Genomic DNA, 20,905 nt, shown 5'->3' on the forward strand with positions numbered 1-20,905 from the left:
ACCAGCAGCAGGTACTTTGTGTTTCAAACTTCATATAACACAAAATATCTACCTGGGGGTTCTTCTTTTCACCTCCTGGTCTGGGAAAAGGTCCAAAAGGATTTTAGGTGTTTTTGAATAATGCCTGGAACGTTCAGACATCCTTAGTAGACCCCCTTTGGATTGGTCCATTTGGAGATTAAGTTCATATAATTTTATTTAATTTAAGTCCTGTTCCTCGTGTGTGGTTTTAGCTTCTTGTGCCTCAGGTTGCCATCTTTAACAAGTTGATTTAAAATCTGCATTGATTAAGGCGCCCAGGTGGTGCAGCGGGATATTCCGCTTGCACACCAGCACCGAGTTTCTGAAACTCGGTGTTGCCACCAATCGGCTGGGTGCCATCTAGGGGGCATAATTGGCGTTGCCTGCAGCAGATACTAATTGGTCAACTTATCTGCAGGGTGGGGGCCGGACTATGTGTTGGTGGGTTGGTGCTGTGTAAGGACCCTGAGTCGCCGGATTAGTCGCCTGTGCAGAAAGCAGGGGCGAGAAGAGGAGGGTTGTGCAGGTCTCGGAAGAGGCGTGTACAGCGACGTGCTCTCCTCGGATGCAATCTGGTATCTCTGAGCAGCGGAAGACAAAATTAAGTGCACTAATTGGGAGGAAAATGGGGGGGGGGGGGGGGAGAAGCATTTAAAAAAATCTGCATTGATTAAATCAGTTATTTACTATAGTTATAAGGTATACGTGTCGCCCCCTACAGAGGTGGAGGACTGGTGTGTTCTGGGTTGATTGGATAGTGAGAATGTATTTTACTCTCTTATTTTTCTTAATAAAAAAATAATTTGTATTGACTGTTTACATGGTTTGAAGGAAAACGCTGCTTCTTAAGTTTTATGTGCTTATTCTATATATTTTTGTAGTCTTCAATGTTTTACCTTTACATTAAATAAACACCTCTGCACTGGATGTGATCATTTGCACTCTATTCTTCATCATCTCCCACAACCTTGCTGGAGCATATCCAGTATCATGTAACAAAAGGTGGATGAAATCATATACGTGTTAAATGGTTCTTTACCTATTTTATCTACAGGGTGATTTGGGATTACAGGGCAGACATGGTCCTCCTGGGCCTCCTGGAATTGGAGAATCAGGCCCTCCTGTGAGTGCACAGTGATCCACTTCTTTTACATTATTTACCCCAAATTTGCTTGTTTTTTTATTAAATTATATTACAATCATATATATTTTATTACCAGGGGCCCCAAGGTCCACAGGGTGTTCAAGGAGAAAAAGGGCCACTAGGAGAAGGATTTCCTGGACCTAAGGTAAACAGAAAACCTCCTCAAACTTGGATCTTTATTGCAATCAAGCACACCAGCGCTGAGATTCTCAACTCCTCGGTCCGCCATCAGTCAGCTGGTTGTCATCTAGCGGGCATAGTTGGCAGTGCCTGCAACAGACACGTCTTTTCTAGGATGGGATGACTGGACTATGTGGGTGGGGTCTTCAAAGGCTGTGTAAGGACCCTGATTAGCAGATAGAGAGGCGCCTGTGCAGAGTGCATGGGTGAAAAAGGGTTCCGCTAAGGGCTGCGCGCGGGTCGGAGGAGACGTGAGTAGCAATATACTCACCTTAAATTGACTACGATAAATTGGGAGAAAATGGGAGAAAATGCATAAATAAAATGTAAAAAAGCAAAGGTTTGCAACCTCAAAGCAAATTCCATATTTTGTTGATTTTACAAGTGAATTTAAGTCAGTATATCCTCGAAAGCAGGGTTTTTCAAACTTTTTTTCAAGCGGCCAACATTTTGTTCATGATTTTTACCACGACCCAGGCAACACAAACAATGCATCAAAACAAAACACAAAACAAAATATACTTAATTAATAAAAATGGTAGCAATCTGGTTCCACTGTGATTTACAAGATGTAACGTAAAGCCTCCACAAGGGGGTGTTCGTGTACAAGTTCATTTGGTATTAATCATTATAAAAGTACAAGTATCATACCAGAAATTTACTTTGATAGAAGTAAAAGTCACCTCTTAGAATATTAATTATGTAAAAGTCTTAAAGTATCTGTTATAATGTACTTAAGTAATTTTCTGATATTAAATGTACATTAATAAGATACTTTTATACTTTATACACCACTGGTGTTTATGTGCCTTTTAAAATTCATTTATTTATTTAATTATTATTAAATTATTACTATTATCTTGCCCAAGGGTTGCAACCCTGGGTTTGACAAACACTGCTCTACAGCAAACAAACTGTAATATGTAATTTTTGTGCAATATTCCTAGTAATTTTTAAATGTGATGTTGGGGAAAATTATTTTACACATGTCTCATTTTTAAATATGTTAGATTCAGCAAACAAGCAGTAATAATCTGTAAGTAATTAATTACATCTTACTCAAATACTCAAACTTAAATATCAGTTCAGCTTAGTAATAAAGGAATGACAGAACACTAATAACTGTGTGTTCCACAGCTTAATGTTCAGGAGTATGAAAAATCATATTTATTATTTAGAAAGGACCAGGGATTGGATATCTGAAGTTCTTACCCTACAATGACATACAAAGTATGTTGGCTTGCATTGAAATCACAGCAAAAAACCCACAACAATATAGAAGCAATAAATCAAGTTTAGTGGTGGCTTTGGGGGTTGGGAGCATTTCAGACTGTCAGAGCTGATGACTTTGCTTTTGTTCGACTAGGGTGACCGGGGGCCGGAGGGGCCAAGGGGGCCAAGAGGACAACCAGGCGCTGGAATCAAAGGAGAAAAGGTAGGGCTGTAAATATATCAGCTGATGAATGGCCTTCACACAAACACACCATGCCTGCTATACAAAAGGTGTAATGAAGTACATAAAAGAGGGGGAAGAATTCTATAGGGCAGCAGCAGTCACGCTGGGGGGCGGTGGAGGAAGATGCATTGCAGATGGAAGTGGAGATGATCTTGGTTACGATGGGAAAAGTTAGACCGTCAGCACAGACAGACGTGTTAATCTCACTATAAAAATGAGACTATAGTACGGTGATAACGTACAAAGAACAACTTTAAAAGTGGCTGACAAGCATGACCAACCAAATAGATTAGATTAGATTAGATTTAACTTTATTGTTATTGTGCAGAGTACAAGTACAGAGCCAGTGAAATGCAGCATCTAACCAGAAGTGCAAGATAGAGATTATTTCATTTATTAATTACAGTTAAAGTGCAGAAGTGACCAGATAAGTTAAATGAGGAGACACATTAAACAGAAGATGTTGATTGTACAGTGTATAGACTAATATATAATTACAGAGTAATGGAAGGTGACTAGCGTGGCTAGATGAATGGGTAATGAATGAGAATAAATAAAGTAGAGTATATAATTATAGCAGATATATACAGTATATACATTATTGTTGTGCTGGTGTAAGTAGTGCAATAGTGCCACGTGCAAATTTGCAAATACTGATGGTTCCATTACTTCCAATACACGTTTCTGTTAATAATTCTTTTGTCTCCTGCACCAAAATCTGACTCTTTTTTTTCTGTTCGGGGCGTTTAGGGAGAGCTTGGACCTTCAGGCCCAGTCGGCCTGGTTGGGCTTCCTGGGATTGGTATCCAAGGAGAGAAGGTAGGATGATATCACATAGCATACATATTTTCAACTGTCAGTGCTTTCAAATCTCCACAAGTTCTGAAAACACTGTGTGGTTCAACTTGAACACATCTTCAGTCATGAAACCAGGGTCATAGGGTGTTTCGGGTCCTAGATCATCAGACACCCTCACCTGGGCGACCAAGTCGGGGTTGATCAGACCTAGACTTGTGTCCGAGTAGCAAGCTACACCATGGGTCACCGCTTTTAATCCACAGCCACCTCGATGCCTTTTCAGCTGCATCATTGATGTTTTTGGTGGCTTTCCTGTCCTGCAATCCTCTAATCCAAAGGAGGCTGAGCATCCGATGCAGAGACCACCCTGCAAAACCCCTGCAGCCGACTTCAATGGGCACACAGTGGCTCTTCCACCCATTCCTTTTACATTCCTCATAGGCCTCCTCCATATGGTCTTCCCAGAGGACAGTGAGCTCCACTAACACCACCTGCTTAGAAGATTCTGATGATATCTGGTCTGAGTGACGTCCTTGCGTCTCGAGCTAAGGCTAACATCACAGTTGAGGACCTGGTTTTAGGTTGCCGTCTTTCTCCTGCCTTGTATGGAGCTGATGTTTGCTCAGCTGACTAACATTTTGGCAATTAATTATGCAATTTATCACTATGGACGTAATAATAGTGTTTTTAGAAATTTTGCTTCAGGACTGGACATAATTGCCAACCATGTACATCCCTTTATGGCCACAACTTGTATTGCATAAGCATTTTAATGGGTACTTGTACTGTGATAATGTACAGTACAAGGTCACAAAGCACACATTATGTCAAACTGGTTCCATGAAGAAGCTCCTTCTCATCTTAAAGTCCAAGACGGAGAGGATGAGAAGGAGCTTCTTCCCGCAAGCTGTTCGGGCTCTCAACCAGAATAGCGAGTAGGAGCACCCACTTCCAATACAGATACAGACTTGTGGACATATGTATGTATATACACTATATTGCCAAAAGTATTCACTCACCCATCAAAATCATTGAACTCGGGTGTTCCAATCACTTCCATGGCCACCGGTGTATAAAACCAAGCACCTCGGCATGCAGACTGCTTCTACAAACATTAGTGAAAGAACGGGTCGCTCTCAGAAGCTCAGTGAATTCCAGTGTGGTACCTTGATGCCACCTGTGCAACAAGTCCAGTACTGAAATTTCCTCACTACTAATTATTCCACAGTCAACTGTCAGTGGTATTATAACAAAGTGGAAGTGATTGGGAACGACAACATCCCAGCCATGAAGTGTTAGCCAGGTAAAATGACAGGGCGGGGCAGCGGATGCTGAGGAACATAGTGCGCAGAGGTCACCGACTTTCTGCAGAGTCGATCACTACAGACCTCCAAACTTCATGTGGCCTTCAGATTAGCTCAAGAACAGTGTGTAGAGCTTTATGGAATGGGTCTTACATCACCAAGCGCAATGCAAAGCGTCGGATGCAGTGGTGTAAAGCACGCCGCCACTGGACTCTAGAGCAGTGGAGACGTGTTCTCTGGAGTGACGAATCACGCTTCTCCGTCTGGCGATCCGATGGACGAGTCTGGGTATGGCGGTTGCCAGGAGAACGATACTTGTCTGACTGCATTGTACCGAGTGTAAAGTGTTGTGGAGGGGGAATCATGGTGTGGGGTTGTTTTTCAGGAGTTGGGCTTACATTGCACCTTTTTTAATTAAATCTTTACTTTAAGTTTTTATCTGTACTTAAAAGTTTCTATATTTTTGTAGGATATTTCTATTTTGTACATCATGTAAACATTCTTTTTTTCCTTTGTTCTTTGGTACTATGTGACCGGGCAGTTGTACAAGCATTTCACTGCAAGTTATACCACGTATGACCCGTATGTGACAAATAAAACTTTAAACTTTGAATGTTGATGAACATGGCAATGAGTTTAGTGAATTTTCACACGTATTCTGAAAAGAAAGTCTCTTAATTATTGTGATTATGTCATTTTTATTTATTTTTATTTATTAACAGGGTGTGGAGGGTCCAAGGGGGCCTCCAGGAGGCAGAGGATCACCAGGAGAGGGCCTGCCTGGACCAAAGGTCAGTATCTCTCAGTCTTAAAATATACTTAAGTGAATGAACTGTATAATATTACAAATGACTAAACAGCATCTAGAAATCAGACCAGGTCACTGCTTATACAGTGTCTTTGTTTATATATACAGTGTATCACAAAAGTGAGTACACCCCTCACATTTCTGCAAATATTTTATTAAATCTTTTCATGGGACAACACTATAGAAATAAAACTTGGATATAACTTAGAGTAGTCAGTGTACAACTTGTATAGCAGTGTAGATTTACTGTCTTCTGAAAATAACTCAACACACAGCCATTAATGTCTAAATGGCTGGCAACATAAGTGAGTACACCCCACAGTGAACATGTCCAAATTGTGCCCAAAGTGTCAATATTTTGTGTGACCACCATTATTATCCAGCACTGCCTTAACCCTCCTGGGCATGGAATTCACCAGAGCTGCACAGGTTGCTACTGGAATCCTCTTTCACTCCTCCATGATGACATCACGGAGCTGGTGGATGTTAGACACCTTGAACTCCTCCACCTTCCACTTGAGGATGCGCCACAGGTGCTCAATTGGGTTTAGTCCATCACCTTTACCTTCAGCTTCCTCAGCAAGGCAGTTGTCATCTTGGTGGTTGTGTTTGGGGTCGTTATCCTGTTGGAAAACTGCCATGAGGCCCAGTTTTCGAAGGGAGGGGATCATGCTCTGTTTCAGAATGTCACAGTACATGTTGGAATTCATGTTTCCCTCAATGAACTGCAGCTCCCCAGTGCCAGCAACACTCATGCAGCCCAAGACCATGATGCTACCACCACCATGCTTGACTGTAGGCAAGATACAGTTGTCTTGGTACTTCTCACCAGGGCGCCGCCACACATGCTGGACACCATCTGAGCCAAACAAGTTTATCTTGGTCTCGTCAGACCACAGGGCATTCCAGTAATCCATGTTCTTGGACTGCTTGTCTTCAGCAAACTGTTTGCGGGCTTTCTTGTGCGTCAGCTTCCTTCTGGGATGACGACCATGCAGACCGAGTTGATGCAGTGTGCGGCGTATGGTCTGAGCACTGACAGGCTGACCTCCCACGTCTTCAACCTCTGCAGCAATGCTGGCAGCACTCATGTGTCTATTTTTTTAAGCCAACCTCTGGATATGACGCCGAACACGTGGACTCAACTTCTTTGGTCGACCCTGGCGAAGCCTGTTCCGAGTGGAACCTGTCCTGGAAAACCGCTGTATGACCTTGGCCACCATGCTGTAGCTCAGTTTCAGGGTGTTAGCAATCTTCTTATAGCCCAGGCCATCTTTGTGGAGAGCAACAATTCTATTTCTCACATCCTCAGAGAGTTCTTTGCCATGAGGTGCCATGTTGAATATCCAGTGGCCAGTATGAGAGAATTGTACCCAAAACACCAAATTTAACAGCCCTGCTCCCCATTTACACCTGGGACCTTGACACATGACACCAGGGAGGGACAACGACACATTTGGGCACAATTTGGACATGTTCATTGTGGGGTGTACTCACTTATGTTGCCAGCTATTTAGACATTAATGGCTGTGTGTTGAGTTATTTTCAGAAGACAGTAAATCTACACTGCTATACAAGCTGTACACTGACTACTCTAAGTTATATCTAAGTTTCATGTCTATAGTGTTGTCCCATGAAAAGATATAATGAAATATTCGCAGAAATGTGAGGGGTGTACTCACTTTTGTGATACACTGTATATATTATCACCATGTTTTAGGGTGACCAAGGATTATCAGGAGAGATCGGCAGCCAGGGTGAGAGGGGGATCGGAGAGTCTGGACCAAAGGTAGCGTTTTTCTTGGATCTACTTTTCTCGATAAAGACAACAAATACTAAACAATCAAATGACAAATACAGTATATACATCATATTTTGCTAATGCTAAGAGATTACTACTACTCTTGTTTAAGGGTGAGCCTGGTGCTTCAGGACTTGCAGGTTTACCTGGACTTCCTGGAGAAGATGGTGCTCCAGGCCAAAAGGTAACACAGACACACAGATATGAACAACAATATACACATTAAAGATCATAAATTATTGTTCAGTGTTTTTAATCATTTTAATTCTCATCAGGGTGAGCCGGGTGCACTGGGTCTGAGAGGGGCTGAAGGAGCACCAGGAATTGGCACACAAGGCGAAAAGGTTAGTTATGTTCGATACCCTTGAATAGAATCTATTATGAAGTGGTATTTATATGTTTTTATATTCATATTGCATTTTACTGCACTGAGAGTCTTACAATCACACCAATATTATCATTATTATTTTATCAATAACCAGGTTGTTCGAGTGGTTATTTAAAAATGGCAAACTGGATAAACTTGATGATGTCTCGAGTACAAATATGCAATAAAAATAATTACAATACTTGCGATTAATTTGTGTGTGTGTGGGGGGGGGGGCATATTTACAGGTGAACAGTCGTGTTATTCAGCAGATCAATTTATAAATGTATTAGGACATTTTAATATTCAGTGGTAGCTCAGCTGCTGAGCTGCTTAAGGAAGCTGGAAGCCCCACAGCTCTCAAACTGCCACTGTTGGGCTCCTGAGCAAGGCCCTCAACCTCAATTGCCCAAATTATATTTAGCTGCAAATGTAAATACTCTTTTTTGGCAACTGTAGGGAGTGTAATTCTTTATTTAACTCAGTTTAGTTGAGATATGTACTGTATATGCATGGGGCGGCACGGTGGCTCGGTGGGTAGCACTGTCGCCTCACAGCAGGGTTCAATCCTGGGTTTGATCCCCAGGTGGGGCAGTCCTGGTCCTTTCTGTGCAAAGTTTGCATGTTCCTCCCGTGTCTGCGTGGGTTTCCTCCGGGTGCTCCGTTTTCCTCCCACAGTCCAAAAACATGCAGCCAGGCTAATTGGAGACACTAAATTGTCCTATAGGTACACGGCCGCTAGGATGCATAAACCAGTGCATTGTAGTGCCGGTCCTAAGCCCGGATAATTAGGGAGGGTCGTGTCTTGAAGGGCATCCGGCATAAAAACTGTGCCAAATCAATAATGCGAATCACGATCCGGCGGCGACCCCTAACGGGAGAAGCCGAGGAAATAGATAGATACAGTAGATGTACTGTATATATACATACACATTCTTGTATATATATTGTATATTATTAAGTAAGATGGTTTGTGAATAATATTAACCTCTTTTCCAACAGGGAGATCAGGGCCAGCGAGGTGTGAGAGGGTTACCTGGCTCACCTGGCATTTCTGGCCCATCGGGTGCCAAGGTAAAAAATAAAAACATAAACATATAACAAAAGTTTTAATGATATTTTCCTACTTGACTTCAGGTTGTTTTTTAAAACCTATATTTAAATGTGCTGTATATAATTTCTTTTTTACAGGGAGAACCTGGGACACCAGGACGACTGGGCATGCCCGGCTTTCCTGGGCGTGCTCTTGCAGGATCGAAGGTAACAAATACACCCGTGTCTCATACCGTGCTCTCTAAAAGCTATAAAAGCACAGGCACTTTGCCAACGATGATGAAAACTTTCCCACAGTTTAACACAATGCATTACATTTCAACACACACACACACACGTCTCTGAAGCACAATAAAGAAATGCTATGACTTCATCTCTCTCTACCTTTAGGGTGATGTGGGACCTCCTGGTCCTGCTGGGCCAGTTGGAGAAACAGGCTATGGGCTGCCAGGTCCAAAGGTGAGCATTATGTAAACAATATACTCAAAGTTAAATAATCAAAGTATAAAACTCTGTTTTGAATAAATAAAAGGTCATTTTAAACTGAATAATTTGCTGTATCAATAATAATAGTAATACTACATATACACTGCAAAGTGTCATTTAGTGTAAAAATTTAATTGCATTTTATTGAGCTGCCAGTTTCTAATGAGAATTCTATTAAATTTACTCTTGGAAGGGCGTCCAATTTTTGCAAGACACTAAAACAATTGCATTGAATATTAAGTATCTGTGCATTAAAATAGGAAAAAAGGGCATTTAGGGTTTTCTTTTTAACTTACTGCAGATCTTGTGTTTACACTTTAAAAATCAATAGAATATGAATTTTAGCGAGGCATGCCCAAACTTTTGCATACAACTGTATGACATGTAAATCTCCCGTTATTCACTTCACTTCATTTTTATGTTTTATCACTGCTTTATCGCTGTCAGGGCTGCAGTTTCCCCAGATTCAATATGTGCAATACTGTAACACACCCTGGACTGGATGCCAATCCATTCTAGATCATCCCCCCTCAGACACAGCCAATCATCTCTGTATCCAGAAGCTTGACCAGTCGATCCAGAAGCTTGACCAGTCTCAAACTCATTTTCACCGAGGGTCACATCTGCATTATGGTGGCCCTCAAAGGGCCGATTGTAACGTATCCTGCTGTGATTGCAGTCTGTCTTTAAAGTCTCTGAAAATGTGTTGTTTTTCTGTGTTTGGTATCAAAATGCCAAATGTATCCTGTATATTTATAATGTATATCTACATTTATATTGTCCTCCTTTACCACAGACACGGCCTCATAACACAAGAAACGAACCGGTTTCTCTTCTTGAAGCACAAACTTGTTTTCCTTTTCTCATCCTTCAATAAATTTTCTCCTTCTGCTTCAATTTTCTCTTCTTGTACATTTCGGGATTATTTGTAAATATTTCTCAACATCACTTGTTGGAAAAACGCCTAAGTTAAACGCTGATGTGGAAACACTGCCATCTAGTGGCGGGATGCGGTCACTTTGCGGGTCACAAAATCGGCATGCATTGTGGGAGATGCAGTTTATGTACGATTTGTACGACAATCATACGTCTTTTGAACTCTGGCAGGCCACATAAAATGACGTGGCGGGGCCGGATTTGGCCCATGGGCTTTGAGTTTGACACGTGCATTAGACTCTCAAACTAGAGAGATCAGAATGAAGAGACTACATGAAAGCTGTAGTTTGATCCAATTTACCCACACTGTTATAAAACCAGAGTACTTAGACTTTAATTAACTTAATTAATTTAATGTGAGTTTGAAGTTTTAAGTTTTTCTTCTCAGTGCAAAAAAGTGTGACAGTTCTGTTTGTGGTGGTGGCACATTTACTGCAGATACAGTAAACAATACTTGGATTTAAAATGTATAATCCTTTAATAAATATCACAATGTACAAAAGCAATATTTACATTTTTTGACCGCAGGGTGATCGTGGCAGCGCCGGCCCTCCTGGACCATTTGGGCCAAAAGGGGAAGGATTTCCTGGACCAGCGGTGGGTACAATACACCACCAATGACATATTTTGCACCTACGACACACATTTTACATTTTAAACCACGTTATTACTCTTTATACAGGGTCCTCCTGGTCTGCCCGGTCCGACTGGAGAGCCTGGACCTGAGGGCAACGGCTTCCCTGGACCAAAGGTAGTCCTACTTACAGCGCAGAGCTTTCATGGCCTGTTTTCATTACATGTTTTAACATAATGCACTCTGTTTACAGGGTGATGTTGGTTTTCGAGGATTACCAGGCCTGCCAGGACCACCAGGCGAAGGCATTCAGGGTCCACCAGTAAGTTTACTCCCATTAATTAGATCTTAAAGAAATATACTCACCGTGTCTGATTATTAAAGCATTTTTGTTTCATTTAATTAATCCTGTTTACTTGCTGCTTAAGGGTAACGGCGGAAGGCCAGGACAACCAGGACCAGTCGGGCCCCCAGGAGAGGGAATTCAAGGACCGAAAGTAAGTCAATACTATCATGTAGACTATTACTAGCTTTTCTTACATCTTATTCTTATGTTATGATGTATTGTTATGATTTAGGGAGCCCAAGGGCTATTGGGTCTCACTGGACCAAGGGGAGCACCAGGAGAGGGACACTCAGGTCCTAAGGTGAGGTATCTTTCTGATATTAAAAGTCTTTTATGGGGCACCCAGTGCCGAGATTCTGAACACCCGGTTGGCTGGCGCCATATATCAGGCATAACTGGCAGTGCCTGCATCAGACACGGTTCTGCTAGGGCGGGATGTCCGGACTATGTGGGTGGGGTCTTCAAACGCTGTGTAAGTACCCTGATTGGCAGATAAAGAGGCACCTGTGCAGAATGCATGGGTGAAAAAGGGTTCCGCTAAGGGCTGCACCACCTCGACTGCAATCAGGGATCCCCCAGCAGCAAAAGACAAACTGACTACACTAAATTGGGAGAAAATGCATAAATAAAATTGTAAAAAGCATTGTACTAAGCAAACATATTGTATATTCTTTGCATGGCTGCTGCAAGCATTTCTTTTACATCTGTTACAGGGTGATCGAGGCTTACAGGGTGAAAGAGGAATGAAGGGAGTGAAGGGTGACATGGGTGACGGTGGACTCCCGGGACAAGCTGTAAGTCAAATACAAAATACAAAGCCTGCAATAAATACAAAGGTCCTGATTTACTAAGATAAAGAAGGGGGGAGTAAATGTGCAGATGCCTATTATACAAGTGTGCATATTACAGCTGATTTACTTAGTAAAATATAATTTATTACACAAACACAGCATGTGAAATTGTTTGTTTTAGAACGCTGGATAATTGTATTAATACAGATATTTATTAGTACTCTAGTACACAGTTGGTGTGCTCTGAAGTTGTGTGTTTTATAATCTGTATGCTTCTAGGAATAAATTAAACTTAATATTTTTAGGGAGGCAACATTTTGACAAGGTGAATATGTAACATTACAATCACAATTATAAATAACATCAAAAAATTAACATTAAAATTAACTAATGGCCAATCAGATCATTTACGTAAATCTTCTACTTGCTTCTACTTGCTTGTTGTCCTGGATATGAATTTGGGCAGTTTATCCCAGTTGATCCCGTTCATCATTGTAAATCCTCTCTCGCTTTGTCATGTTAGATAGTGATTGTCTGGGAACTGACATCTTCAGGTCTCTCCACAGACGTTTGATGGGGTTTAGGTCTAAACTTTTACTGGGGAACTCAATGGCATTCAGGAACTTGCCCTGAAGCCACTCCAGTGTTGATCCGGCTGTATGCTTTGAGTCATTGTTGTGTTGAAACATGAACCCACGCCCCAGTCTGAGTTTGCGTGAGCTCTAAAGGTTTCTTCAAGGATCTTTTATATTTGGCTGCATTCATTTGTCTCTTAGTTCTGTCCCTGCCATTGAGAAGCACCCACAAAGCATGGTGCCATCTCCCTCAGGTTTCACCATAGAGATAATATTAGCATTAGACAGATGATGTGTGGTGCCAATTTTCATCTCCTCAGACTGATGAGTCCGTTATGGGTCGTCGTTTGTCTTTTACTCATCAGTGACTTTCATCTTGCCATTCCGCCATAAAGGCTGAAGGTTCATGAAGTGCCGCGATGATGGTCGTCCTCTTCGCACCAAACCTTTGGAGCTAATTTAGAGAGACTGTTGGGTTCTGTCTTGCCTTCACAAGCAAAGTCCTTCTTGCCTTAATGACCAGTTTGGCCAGTTTGACCAGAAGGCCAACTATAGCAAGGTTCAAGGTGGTGCCAAGCTCAAATTCAAAATGATCAAGGCCACTGTGGTCATGGGGAATTTTACAGTCTTAGATATTGTTTTATTTCAGTGGCAAAATCAATGTGTTACATAATTTGACTCTGCAGAACTATTATCTGAACTTCAGTGCTTGTTTGTGTTCTGTCAATGCAGAGTAAGTTTGCAGACATGGGTTTGTCTCTTTTCAAATGACAGTATGTGAAATCAAATCAAATCCCAAATAATGATTGTTTGATAAGTGGTGTTGTGCAAAAATAGCAGTTATATCTGTTCAAAATCAAATCCACAGCACATTAAAGTGCACCAAAAAGTCAACAGGTCTGAATGTTAAACAGACATTGTATTCATATCTTGCCTATAAGAGGGGGGCAATGCTAGCCCATTTGTCCAGTTGGGCACCTACAATGACATGATTGGCTATTCCTTGGTGGGGGGAGTCAGAGTGCAGGGTCAGACTTTGTACATCACCCCTGGAGCAGACAGGGTTAAGGGCCTTGCTCAAGGGACCAACAGTGGCTGAATGGGCCAGGATTCTAAGCAACAATCTTCTGATTGATAGCCCAAACCTCTACTCAGTAGGCTCCCACTGTCCCCCTGTACTTGTATGTAGCTGAAATGACATTAAGCCACTTGAATCTTGAGTTAAGTGACACATTATGCTCATTTCAAGCTTCATGGATACATTCCTTAGCCTAAAAAATAAATCTGATATCCAATACTTGCGTACCGGGCGAACAGCTTAGCCACTGGGATGTGCACTTGTCAGTGCTTTATCAGTGCAGGTCCCATGCCCGGATATAAATCAAGAAGGGTAATCTGAGTCAAATTAGGTATTCTGGAGTCCATGAAAGTCCATAGATTTTTTTTTATCCCAGATAGGGTATAGTTCAGATTTAGGTTACATACAATGAATTAACATATTGTAATGCTCTGTTCCTGTTTCTTATTTAAAGGGAAGACCTGGAGTGAAAGGAGAGATGGGCCTCACAGTAAGTTTCTTAATTTAACATCTAATAAACTAGTATTAGTAAGTGCATAAACACTTACTACTTTAATAATGTTTTTCAGAGAGAAGATATCATTAAACTGATCAAAGAAATCTGCGGTTAGTCTCACAGTCATGACACGATCAACTGCATTAAAATGTATTAAAGTACTAAACCAGGGTTTTGTTTACACTTTTCCTAGGCTGTGGTATTAAGTGTAAGGAAAGACCCATGGAGCTGGTGTTTGTGATCGACAGCTCAGAAAGCGTCGGACCTGAGAACTTCGAGATCATAAAGGACTTTGTCATCGCGCTGGTGGACCGTGTTACCGTAGGCCGTAACGCCACACGCGTGGGCCTGGTGCTCTACAGCTTAGACGTGCACCTGGAGTTCAACCTGGCACGCTACATGACCAAGCAGGATGTCAAGCAGGCCATCAGGAACATACCCTACATGGGAGAGGGCACTTACACTGGCACCGCCATTCGCAAGGCTACACAAGAGGCTTTTCACAGCACGCGGAACGGCGTGAGCAAAGTGGCCGTCGTCATCACCGACGGCCAGACGGATAAGAGAGAGCCCGTGAAGCTGGACATGGCAGTGCGGGAGGCCCATGCTGCTAATATTGAGATGTACGCTATTGGAATTGTGAACACGTCGGATCCTACTCAAACCGAGTTTCTCAAGGAGCTCAACCTCATCGCTTCAGACCCGGACGGTGAACACATGTACCTCATCGATGACTTTAACACCCTCCCTGGTAAGTTTCTCCACATTTTAGAAGTTTGTGTGATTCCAGAGTAGAGTAGAGTAGAGTAGAGTAGAGTAGAGTAGAGTAGAGTAGAGTAGAGTAGAGTAGAGTAGAGTAGAGTAGAGTAGAGTAGAGTAGAGTAGAGTAGAGTAGAGTAGAGTAGAGTAGAGTAGAGTAGAGTAGAGTAGAGTAGAGTAGAGTAGAGTAGAGTAGAGTAGAGTAGAGTAGAGTAGAGTAGAATGCTTTTATATGTCATATTATACATATACACATGCGTAGTATAAGGAAATTCTTTTTCCACATATTCCAGGGCAGTGGTAGCTCAGTGGTTAAGGTACTTGTCTAGTCATTCAAAGGTTGCCAGTTCAAGCAGCATCACTACCAGGTTGGCACCCACAATTGTTCTAATTGCATTTAATGATAATTGTAAGTTTACATTTACATTTTCAGCATTTAGCAGACACTATTATCCAAAGTGACTTACAGTACTGTGACAGTATACAGTCTGGTATGAGGGTTAAGGGCCTTGCTCAGGGGCCCAGAAGTGGCAACCTGGCAGTGGTGAGGCTTGAACCAGCAACCTTTGGATTGCTGGTCCAGTACCTTAACCACTAGGCTACAACTAAGTTTCTTTGGATTAAAGCTTCTGCTAAATGCAGAGAGGATCAGCCTGTTTAAGGGCCTTGCTCAAGAGCCCAACAGTGGCTGCATGGCAGAGCCAGGATTCAAAGCCACAATCTTCTGATTGATAGCCAAAACCTCTTACTAGGCTACCACGGTCCCACTGTACTTGTATGTAGCTGAAATGACAATGGGTGTGTTCGAAAACCTAGTGAGCTGCCTTGCTGTCTTACTGCCTACATGGGCAGCTGCCTAAGTAGAGAGGGTTATTTGAACGCCCTACTTAGACAGTGATTCCATCAGTTCCATCAGTTTCCATCAGACACAGCAGCGCTGCTGGAGTTTTTTAAACACCTCACTGTCACTGCTGGACTGAGAATAGTCCACCAACCAAAAACATCCCGCCAACAGTGCCCTGTAGGCAGCGTCCTGTGACCTCTGATGAAGGTCTAGAAGATGACCGACTCAAACAGCAGCAATAGATGAGCGATCGTCTCTGACTTTACATCTACAAGGTGGACCAACTAGGTAGGAGTTTAAGACCAACGGTGTTTAAAAACTCCAGCAGCGCTGCTGTGTCTGATCCACTCATACCAGCACAACACACACTTGAAGAACAGGGTGAAAGGGGGCTAACAAAGTATGTAGAGAAACAGATGGACTACAGTCAGTAATTGTAGAACTACAAAGTGCTTCTATATGGTCAGTGGAGCTGATAAAATTGACAGTGAGTATAGAAACAAGGAGGTGGTTTTGATGTCTAGTTATAGTACAGGTAACTAGTTTTATTAGGATATATGACTAACTGTGTCTCCTCTGCAGCCTTGGAGTCTAAGCTTGTAAGCCAGTTTTGTGAGGATGAGAACGGGGAGCTCATCTACAACCGCGTCACCAACGGCTTCAACGGGCACAACGGACACAGGCAAAACGGAAACAGGCCTAATGGGCGTGATAACAATGCAGAGGTCTTATACGGAAATAACGGCTATGGAAATACACATCTGGAGGACCTGGACAGGAGACAGGTCAACACTCAGAGCCACACCTTCACCTTACCAATCAACCCTGCTCCTCTCACTACACAGGTCTGTAGAATATGTTCTGCTAACAGTTATTGCTCTACTACAGTTAAGTTATAGGAGTATCTAACCCCAATCTGTTTTTCTGTCCAGGTCGAGGCTGAAGAAGACGATTATGATGGAGAGGATTTAGACGTAAGGACTCGGGTCCAAACTGGCACTAAAATAACTGTTGTCAATAAAAGCACATCAGTCCCACATGTACAGCCTGAACTAAAGGGCAGCAAAACATCTCACACAAGTGTTTCTGTATCGTCTCTGCCATCATCTTCATCCTCATCATCATCTTCCTCATCTTCATCAACACTGACCCTGTCCACGTCTGGATCTGTGAAATCTACTTCAGTGAATGTAAATCCACAGCCCCACCCAGCTGTAGTCTCTGGTAAGCATGGAAGTACAAAAATACAATCATACGCCGCTTATATATAACGTATCATGTAAACAATTATTAAAAGAATAATTTAAACCCCGGGCGGCGCGGTGGCTCGGTGGGTAGCACTGTCGCCTCACAGCAAGAAGGTCCTGTGTTCGATCCCCAGGCGGGGTGGTCCACGTCCTTTCTGTGCGGAGTTTGCATGTTCTCCCCGTGTCTGCGTGGGTTTCCTCCGGGAGCTCCGGTTTCCTCCCACAGTCCAAAAACATGCAGCCAGGTTAATTGGAGATGCTGAATTGCCCTATAAGTGAATGGGTGTGTGTGTGTGTGTCTGCCCTGTGATGTACTGGTGTCCCATCCAGGGTGTTACTGTGTGCCTTGCGCCCATGGAAAAGCTGGGATAGGCTCCAGCAGCTACACGAACAACGATTGGCTGTTGTTCAAAGGGGGTGCCGGACAGGACCTCATAACTGATGCAATTACGACCTCTGTTGGCTGATTGATGGCTCCTGCACAGAGGCGAGGGATAATGCGTGGATCAGGGTGTGTCTCTCTGTACACAAAGCTAATACGCATATGAACTCGCCTTGTGCAGGTGAAAAGATGCAGGTGAAAAGATGCAGCTACTGCACACTTGTCGGAGGGGGCGGGAAGAAAACAGGGAGGAAAACATATAACTCGTGTTACCTCTGCATGATCTTTCTGATCCTCTGTGTGTGTGTGTGCAGCTCCTCTGGATCCTCGCTGCTTGCTCACCCTGAGCCAGGGATCCTGCCGAGACTACATCATACGCTGGTATTATGACAAACAAGCAAACGCTTGTGCTCAGTTCTGGTACGGAGGATGTGATGGCAACAACAACCGCTTCGATACAGAGGCCGAATGCAAGAAAACATGCGTCCGTACCACTAGAGGTAAAACAGACACAGTTGAATAACATCAGGCACATTTCTTATCATCCTTAGCTTTTACTTGTATGTTAGGCATTTTTGCTTGATAGCCTTTTATGGAAGTAACTACACCGATCAGGCATAACATTATGACCTCCTTCCTAACTGACTGGTCTGCGAATATGCAGCCCCATACGCAACAAACTGTGATGCTCTGTGTATTCTGACACCTTTCTATCAGAACCAGCATGAACTTCTTCAGCAGTTTGAGCTACAGTAGCTCGTCTGTTGGATCGGACCGCACGGGCCAGCCTTCGCTCCCCACATGCATCAATGAGCCTTGGCCGCTGTCGCCGCTGTCGCCATGACCCTGTCGCCGGTTTACCACTGTTCCTACCTCGGACCACTTTTGATAGATACTGACCACTGCAGACCGAAACACCCCACAAGAGCTGCAGTTTTGGAGATGCTCTGACCCAGTCGTCTAGCCATCACAATTCGGCCCTTGTCAAACAATATATCTGCCTAATATATCCCACCCACTAACAGGTGGCGAGATGAGAGATAATCAGTGTTATTCACTTCACCTGTCAGTGCTCATAATGTTATGTCTGGTGGGTGTATAGCAGAACCAGAAAACTGAATACGCTTCATTAGAACTGACATATTTGTCTTACCTGAAGCTTCAAGAAGTCATTTTATCTAATGTCACCTTTAAATGCTATTACAGAAGGCTTAAACCTAGTTTACTTTCATTTACACATCTATAACGTTTATAATCATTTACACAGCAGGATTAAGCTTTTTTTTTTACTTTGTGGATTTCTTTAACTGTGCTTTTTAATTTGCTCCTGTTTTCTTTTACAGCAGGTTAAGGTTCGTCATCATCTGCTTTCTTTATCAGACTCAACATTTAGGACCGCTCTCAAAAAAGGATCAAATAATTAAGAATAAAAAGGGCAATTTAAAAAGAAAGAATACTGTGATAAGCTGCTCTGTGTTAACTGTAACTCTACTGAAGTGCTGTTATACTGTACTGTTATCAGCCCGAGCACTCAATGTACTGAGTACTGAACGAATAATTCATACCCTGTTATATACCTCATCATGCATCTCATGGTTTTATACCCTGTCGGGGTTCCTGCACTGCATTTCAGAAGTATGTTCTACTAATAAATCTGTTTTTCTTTTTTAGATTTTTATAATTAATAAATGTACTTTTAAACACATCACAGTTCAGACTTTTAAGCTTCTGAATTTTAGGGATTTGAAACACTTGATGATAGCAGCAGATAATAATTCATGTTCATGGTTGAATAAGGTGCTTATAGTTATTATATTAGGAAATGACTTGACTTTGTATTGTGAATGTTATATCTTGGAAGTAAAATTATGGATCAAGTAATTTAATTTCTGCTGTTAGAAAGAGCTTGTTATAATTGGAAAACTTTACCTGTGATTTATTTTACAAACAGATCTATGTACGATGTGTGCCTTTTGTACTTAATGTAATAAATTTAATTGTTGGTTACGTGTGTCGTGTGGACTGAGTGACTTTGTTCAGCTCACAGTGTTTAAAGACCACTGTCTGATTATTTATGTAATGCACATTATAGTTTGATTGACACAAATCAAGTGGGTAGCACTGTCGCCTCACAGCAAGAAGGTCCTGGGTTCTTTCTGTGTGGAGTTTGCATGTTCTCCCAGTGTCTGCGTGGGTTTCCTCCGGGTGCTCCGGTTTCCTCCCACAGTCCAAAGACATGCAAGTGAGGTGACTTGAAGACACTAAATTGTCCATGACTGTTTGATATAACCTTGTGAAGTGATGAACATTGTGTAACGAGTAACTACCGTTCCTGTCATGAATGTAACCACAGTGTAAAACATGACTTTAAAATCCTACTAAACAAATAAACAAACACAAATCAAACCAATTTAATAACTGGCAATATCTTTAAATTAACCACACATGTACAATTCTAGAAGGTTATAGTTTCATTTTAACTTGGTTTAGCTTAGTACCTTGATTGTGCATTGTGCAAAACCATTGGGGAATTCTTAAGCAAATTTTCCACTCAGATTTTTTGCAAACAGTTCTTTTAGGAGGTATCTGACAGAATCAAGGCACAAACTAGGTACAATTTACCTTTAGTAACTTCCTCATCCTAATCAGGTCTATAACACAGCTGAGATTCAGACTAGAACTCATTACGCTGCACCACCCGAGCGCTTTATTTTCTACTTTCTTAAAGAAATAATTAGAAGTCAAAAGTTTTAAAGTATGAAATTGTAGTTCTGAATTCATAACACTTGCTAAATTGGTAAACCTGTAACCTGACTCTCCTCTGTAAACTCCTGTTAACATGCTTTAGCAATAAAGAGTTTATTGTGCTGTACATTTTTTGAACTTTTCATTGCTTAGTACTTTCCACAAATTCAAACTAAACTAGAAGTAGATCAGAGGGAGAAACACTGCTTATCAGGTTTTTAATGCGTTTCAGTCATCAGCACTGGCTGACGAGGGAATAGCACAATCCACATGTAACAAAACCAAGGGCATTCGGAGTGTTTAATTGTAAATAATGGGAACTAGAATATTTTTGGTTCACAGGAATGTGTCTAATAAATAAATTGTGGTATATTGGTGTCAAAATAAGGCAAAATATTAATGTATTCAATAATCAATGGCATTCAAATCAAAAGCATTCAATACTAATTCCCTGTTAAGTAGAACCCTGGTAATTAAAAATACATGAAGAGGGGCGGCACGGTGGCACGGTGGGTAGCACTGTCGCCTCACAGCAAGAAGGTCCTGGGTTTGATTCCCAGGTCGAGCGGTCCGGGTCCTTTCTGTGTGGAGTTTGCATGTTCTCGCCGTGTCTGTGTGGGTTTCCTTCAGGTGCTCCGGTTTCCTCCCACAGTCCAAAGATGTTCAAGTAAGGTGAATTGGAGATATAAATAGTGTCCATGACTGTGTTTGATA

At 42.1% G+C, this 20,905-nt stretch overlaps 1 protein-coding gene across 1 annotated transcript in view; it reads left to right on the forward strand.

The window, feature by feature from the left end:
• col28a2a (collagen, type XXVIII, alpha 2a) overlaps window positions 1–18,067 on the forward strand; it is a 31,719-nt gene extending 13,652 nt beyond the window's left edge. The window contains exons 12-35 of the mRNA XM_063006650.1: window positions 1,076–1,144; window positions 1,242–1,310; window positions 2,712–2,780; window positions 3,552–3,620; window positions 5,626–5,694; window positions 7,432–7,500; window positions 7,625–7,696; window positions 7,788–7,856; window positions 8,882–8,953; window positions 9,071–9,139; window positions 9,323–9,391; window positions 10,883–10,951; window positions 11,037–11,105; window positions 11,182–11,250; window positions 11,357–11,425; window positions 11,507–11,575; window positions 11,988–12,068; window positions 14,173–14,208; window positions 14,288–14,324; window positions 14,408–14,965; window positions 16,400–16,662; window positions 16,750–17,041; window positions 17,761–17,946; window positions 18,033–18,067. Of these exons, the coding sequence (XP_062862720.1) occupies window positions 1,076–1,144; window positions 1,242–1,310; window positions 2,712–2,780; window positions 3,552–3,620; window positions 5,626–5,694; window positions 7,432–7,500; window positions 7,625–7,696; window positions 7,788–7,856; window positions 8,882–8,953; window positions 9,071–9,139; window positions 9,323–9,391; window positions 10,883–10,951; window positions 11,037–11,105; window positions 11,182–11,250; window positions 11,357–11,425; window positions 11,507–11,575; window positions 11,988–12,068; window positions 14,173–14,208; window positions 14,288–14,324; window positions 14,408–14,965; window positions 16,400–16,662; window positions 16,750–17,041; window positions 17,761–17,946; window positions 18,033–18,067 (2,598 nt within the window). The remainder of the gene's footprint in view (window positions 1–1,075; window positions 1,145–1,241; window positions 1,311–2,711; window positions 2,781–3,551; window positions 3,621–5,625; window positions 5,695–7,431; window positions 7,501–7,624; window positions 7,697–7,787; window positions 7,857–8,881; window positions 8,954–9,070; window positions 9,140–9,322; window positions 9,392–10,882; window positions 10,952–11,036; window positions 11,106–11,181; window positions 11,251–11,356; window positions 11,426–11,506; window positions 11,576–11,987; window positions 12,069–14,172; window positions 14,209–14,287; window positions 14,325–14,407; window positions 14,966–16,399; window positions 16,663–16,749; window positions 17,042–17,760; window positions 17,947–18,032) is intronic.
• The last annotated feature ends 2,838 nt before the right edge of the window (window positions 18,068–20,905 follow it).

The sequence above is a fragment of the Trichomycterus rosablanca genome, chromosome 12 (assembly GCF_030014385.1).
Source record: "Trichomycterus rosablanca isolate fTriRos1 chromosome 12, fTriRos1.hap1, whole genome shotgun sequence".
In the NCBI taxonomy this organism is placed as follows: Eukaryota; Metazoa; Chordata; class Actinopteri; order Siluriformes; family Trichomycteridae; genus Trichomycterus; species Trichomycterus rosablanca.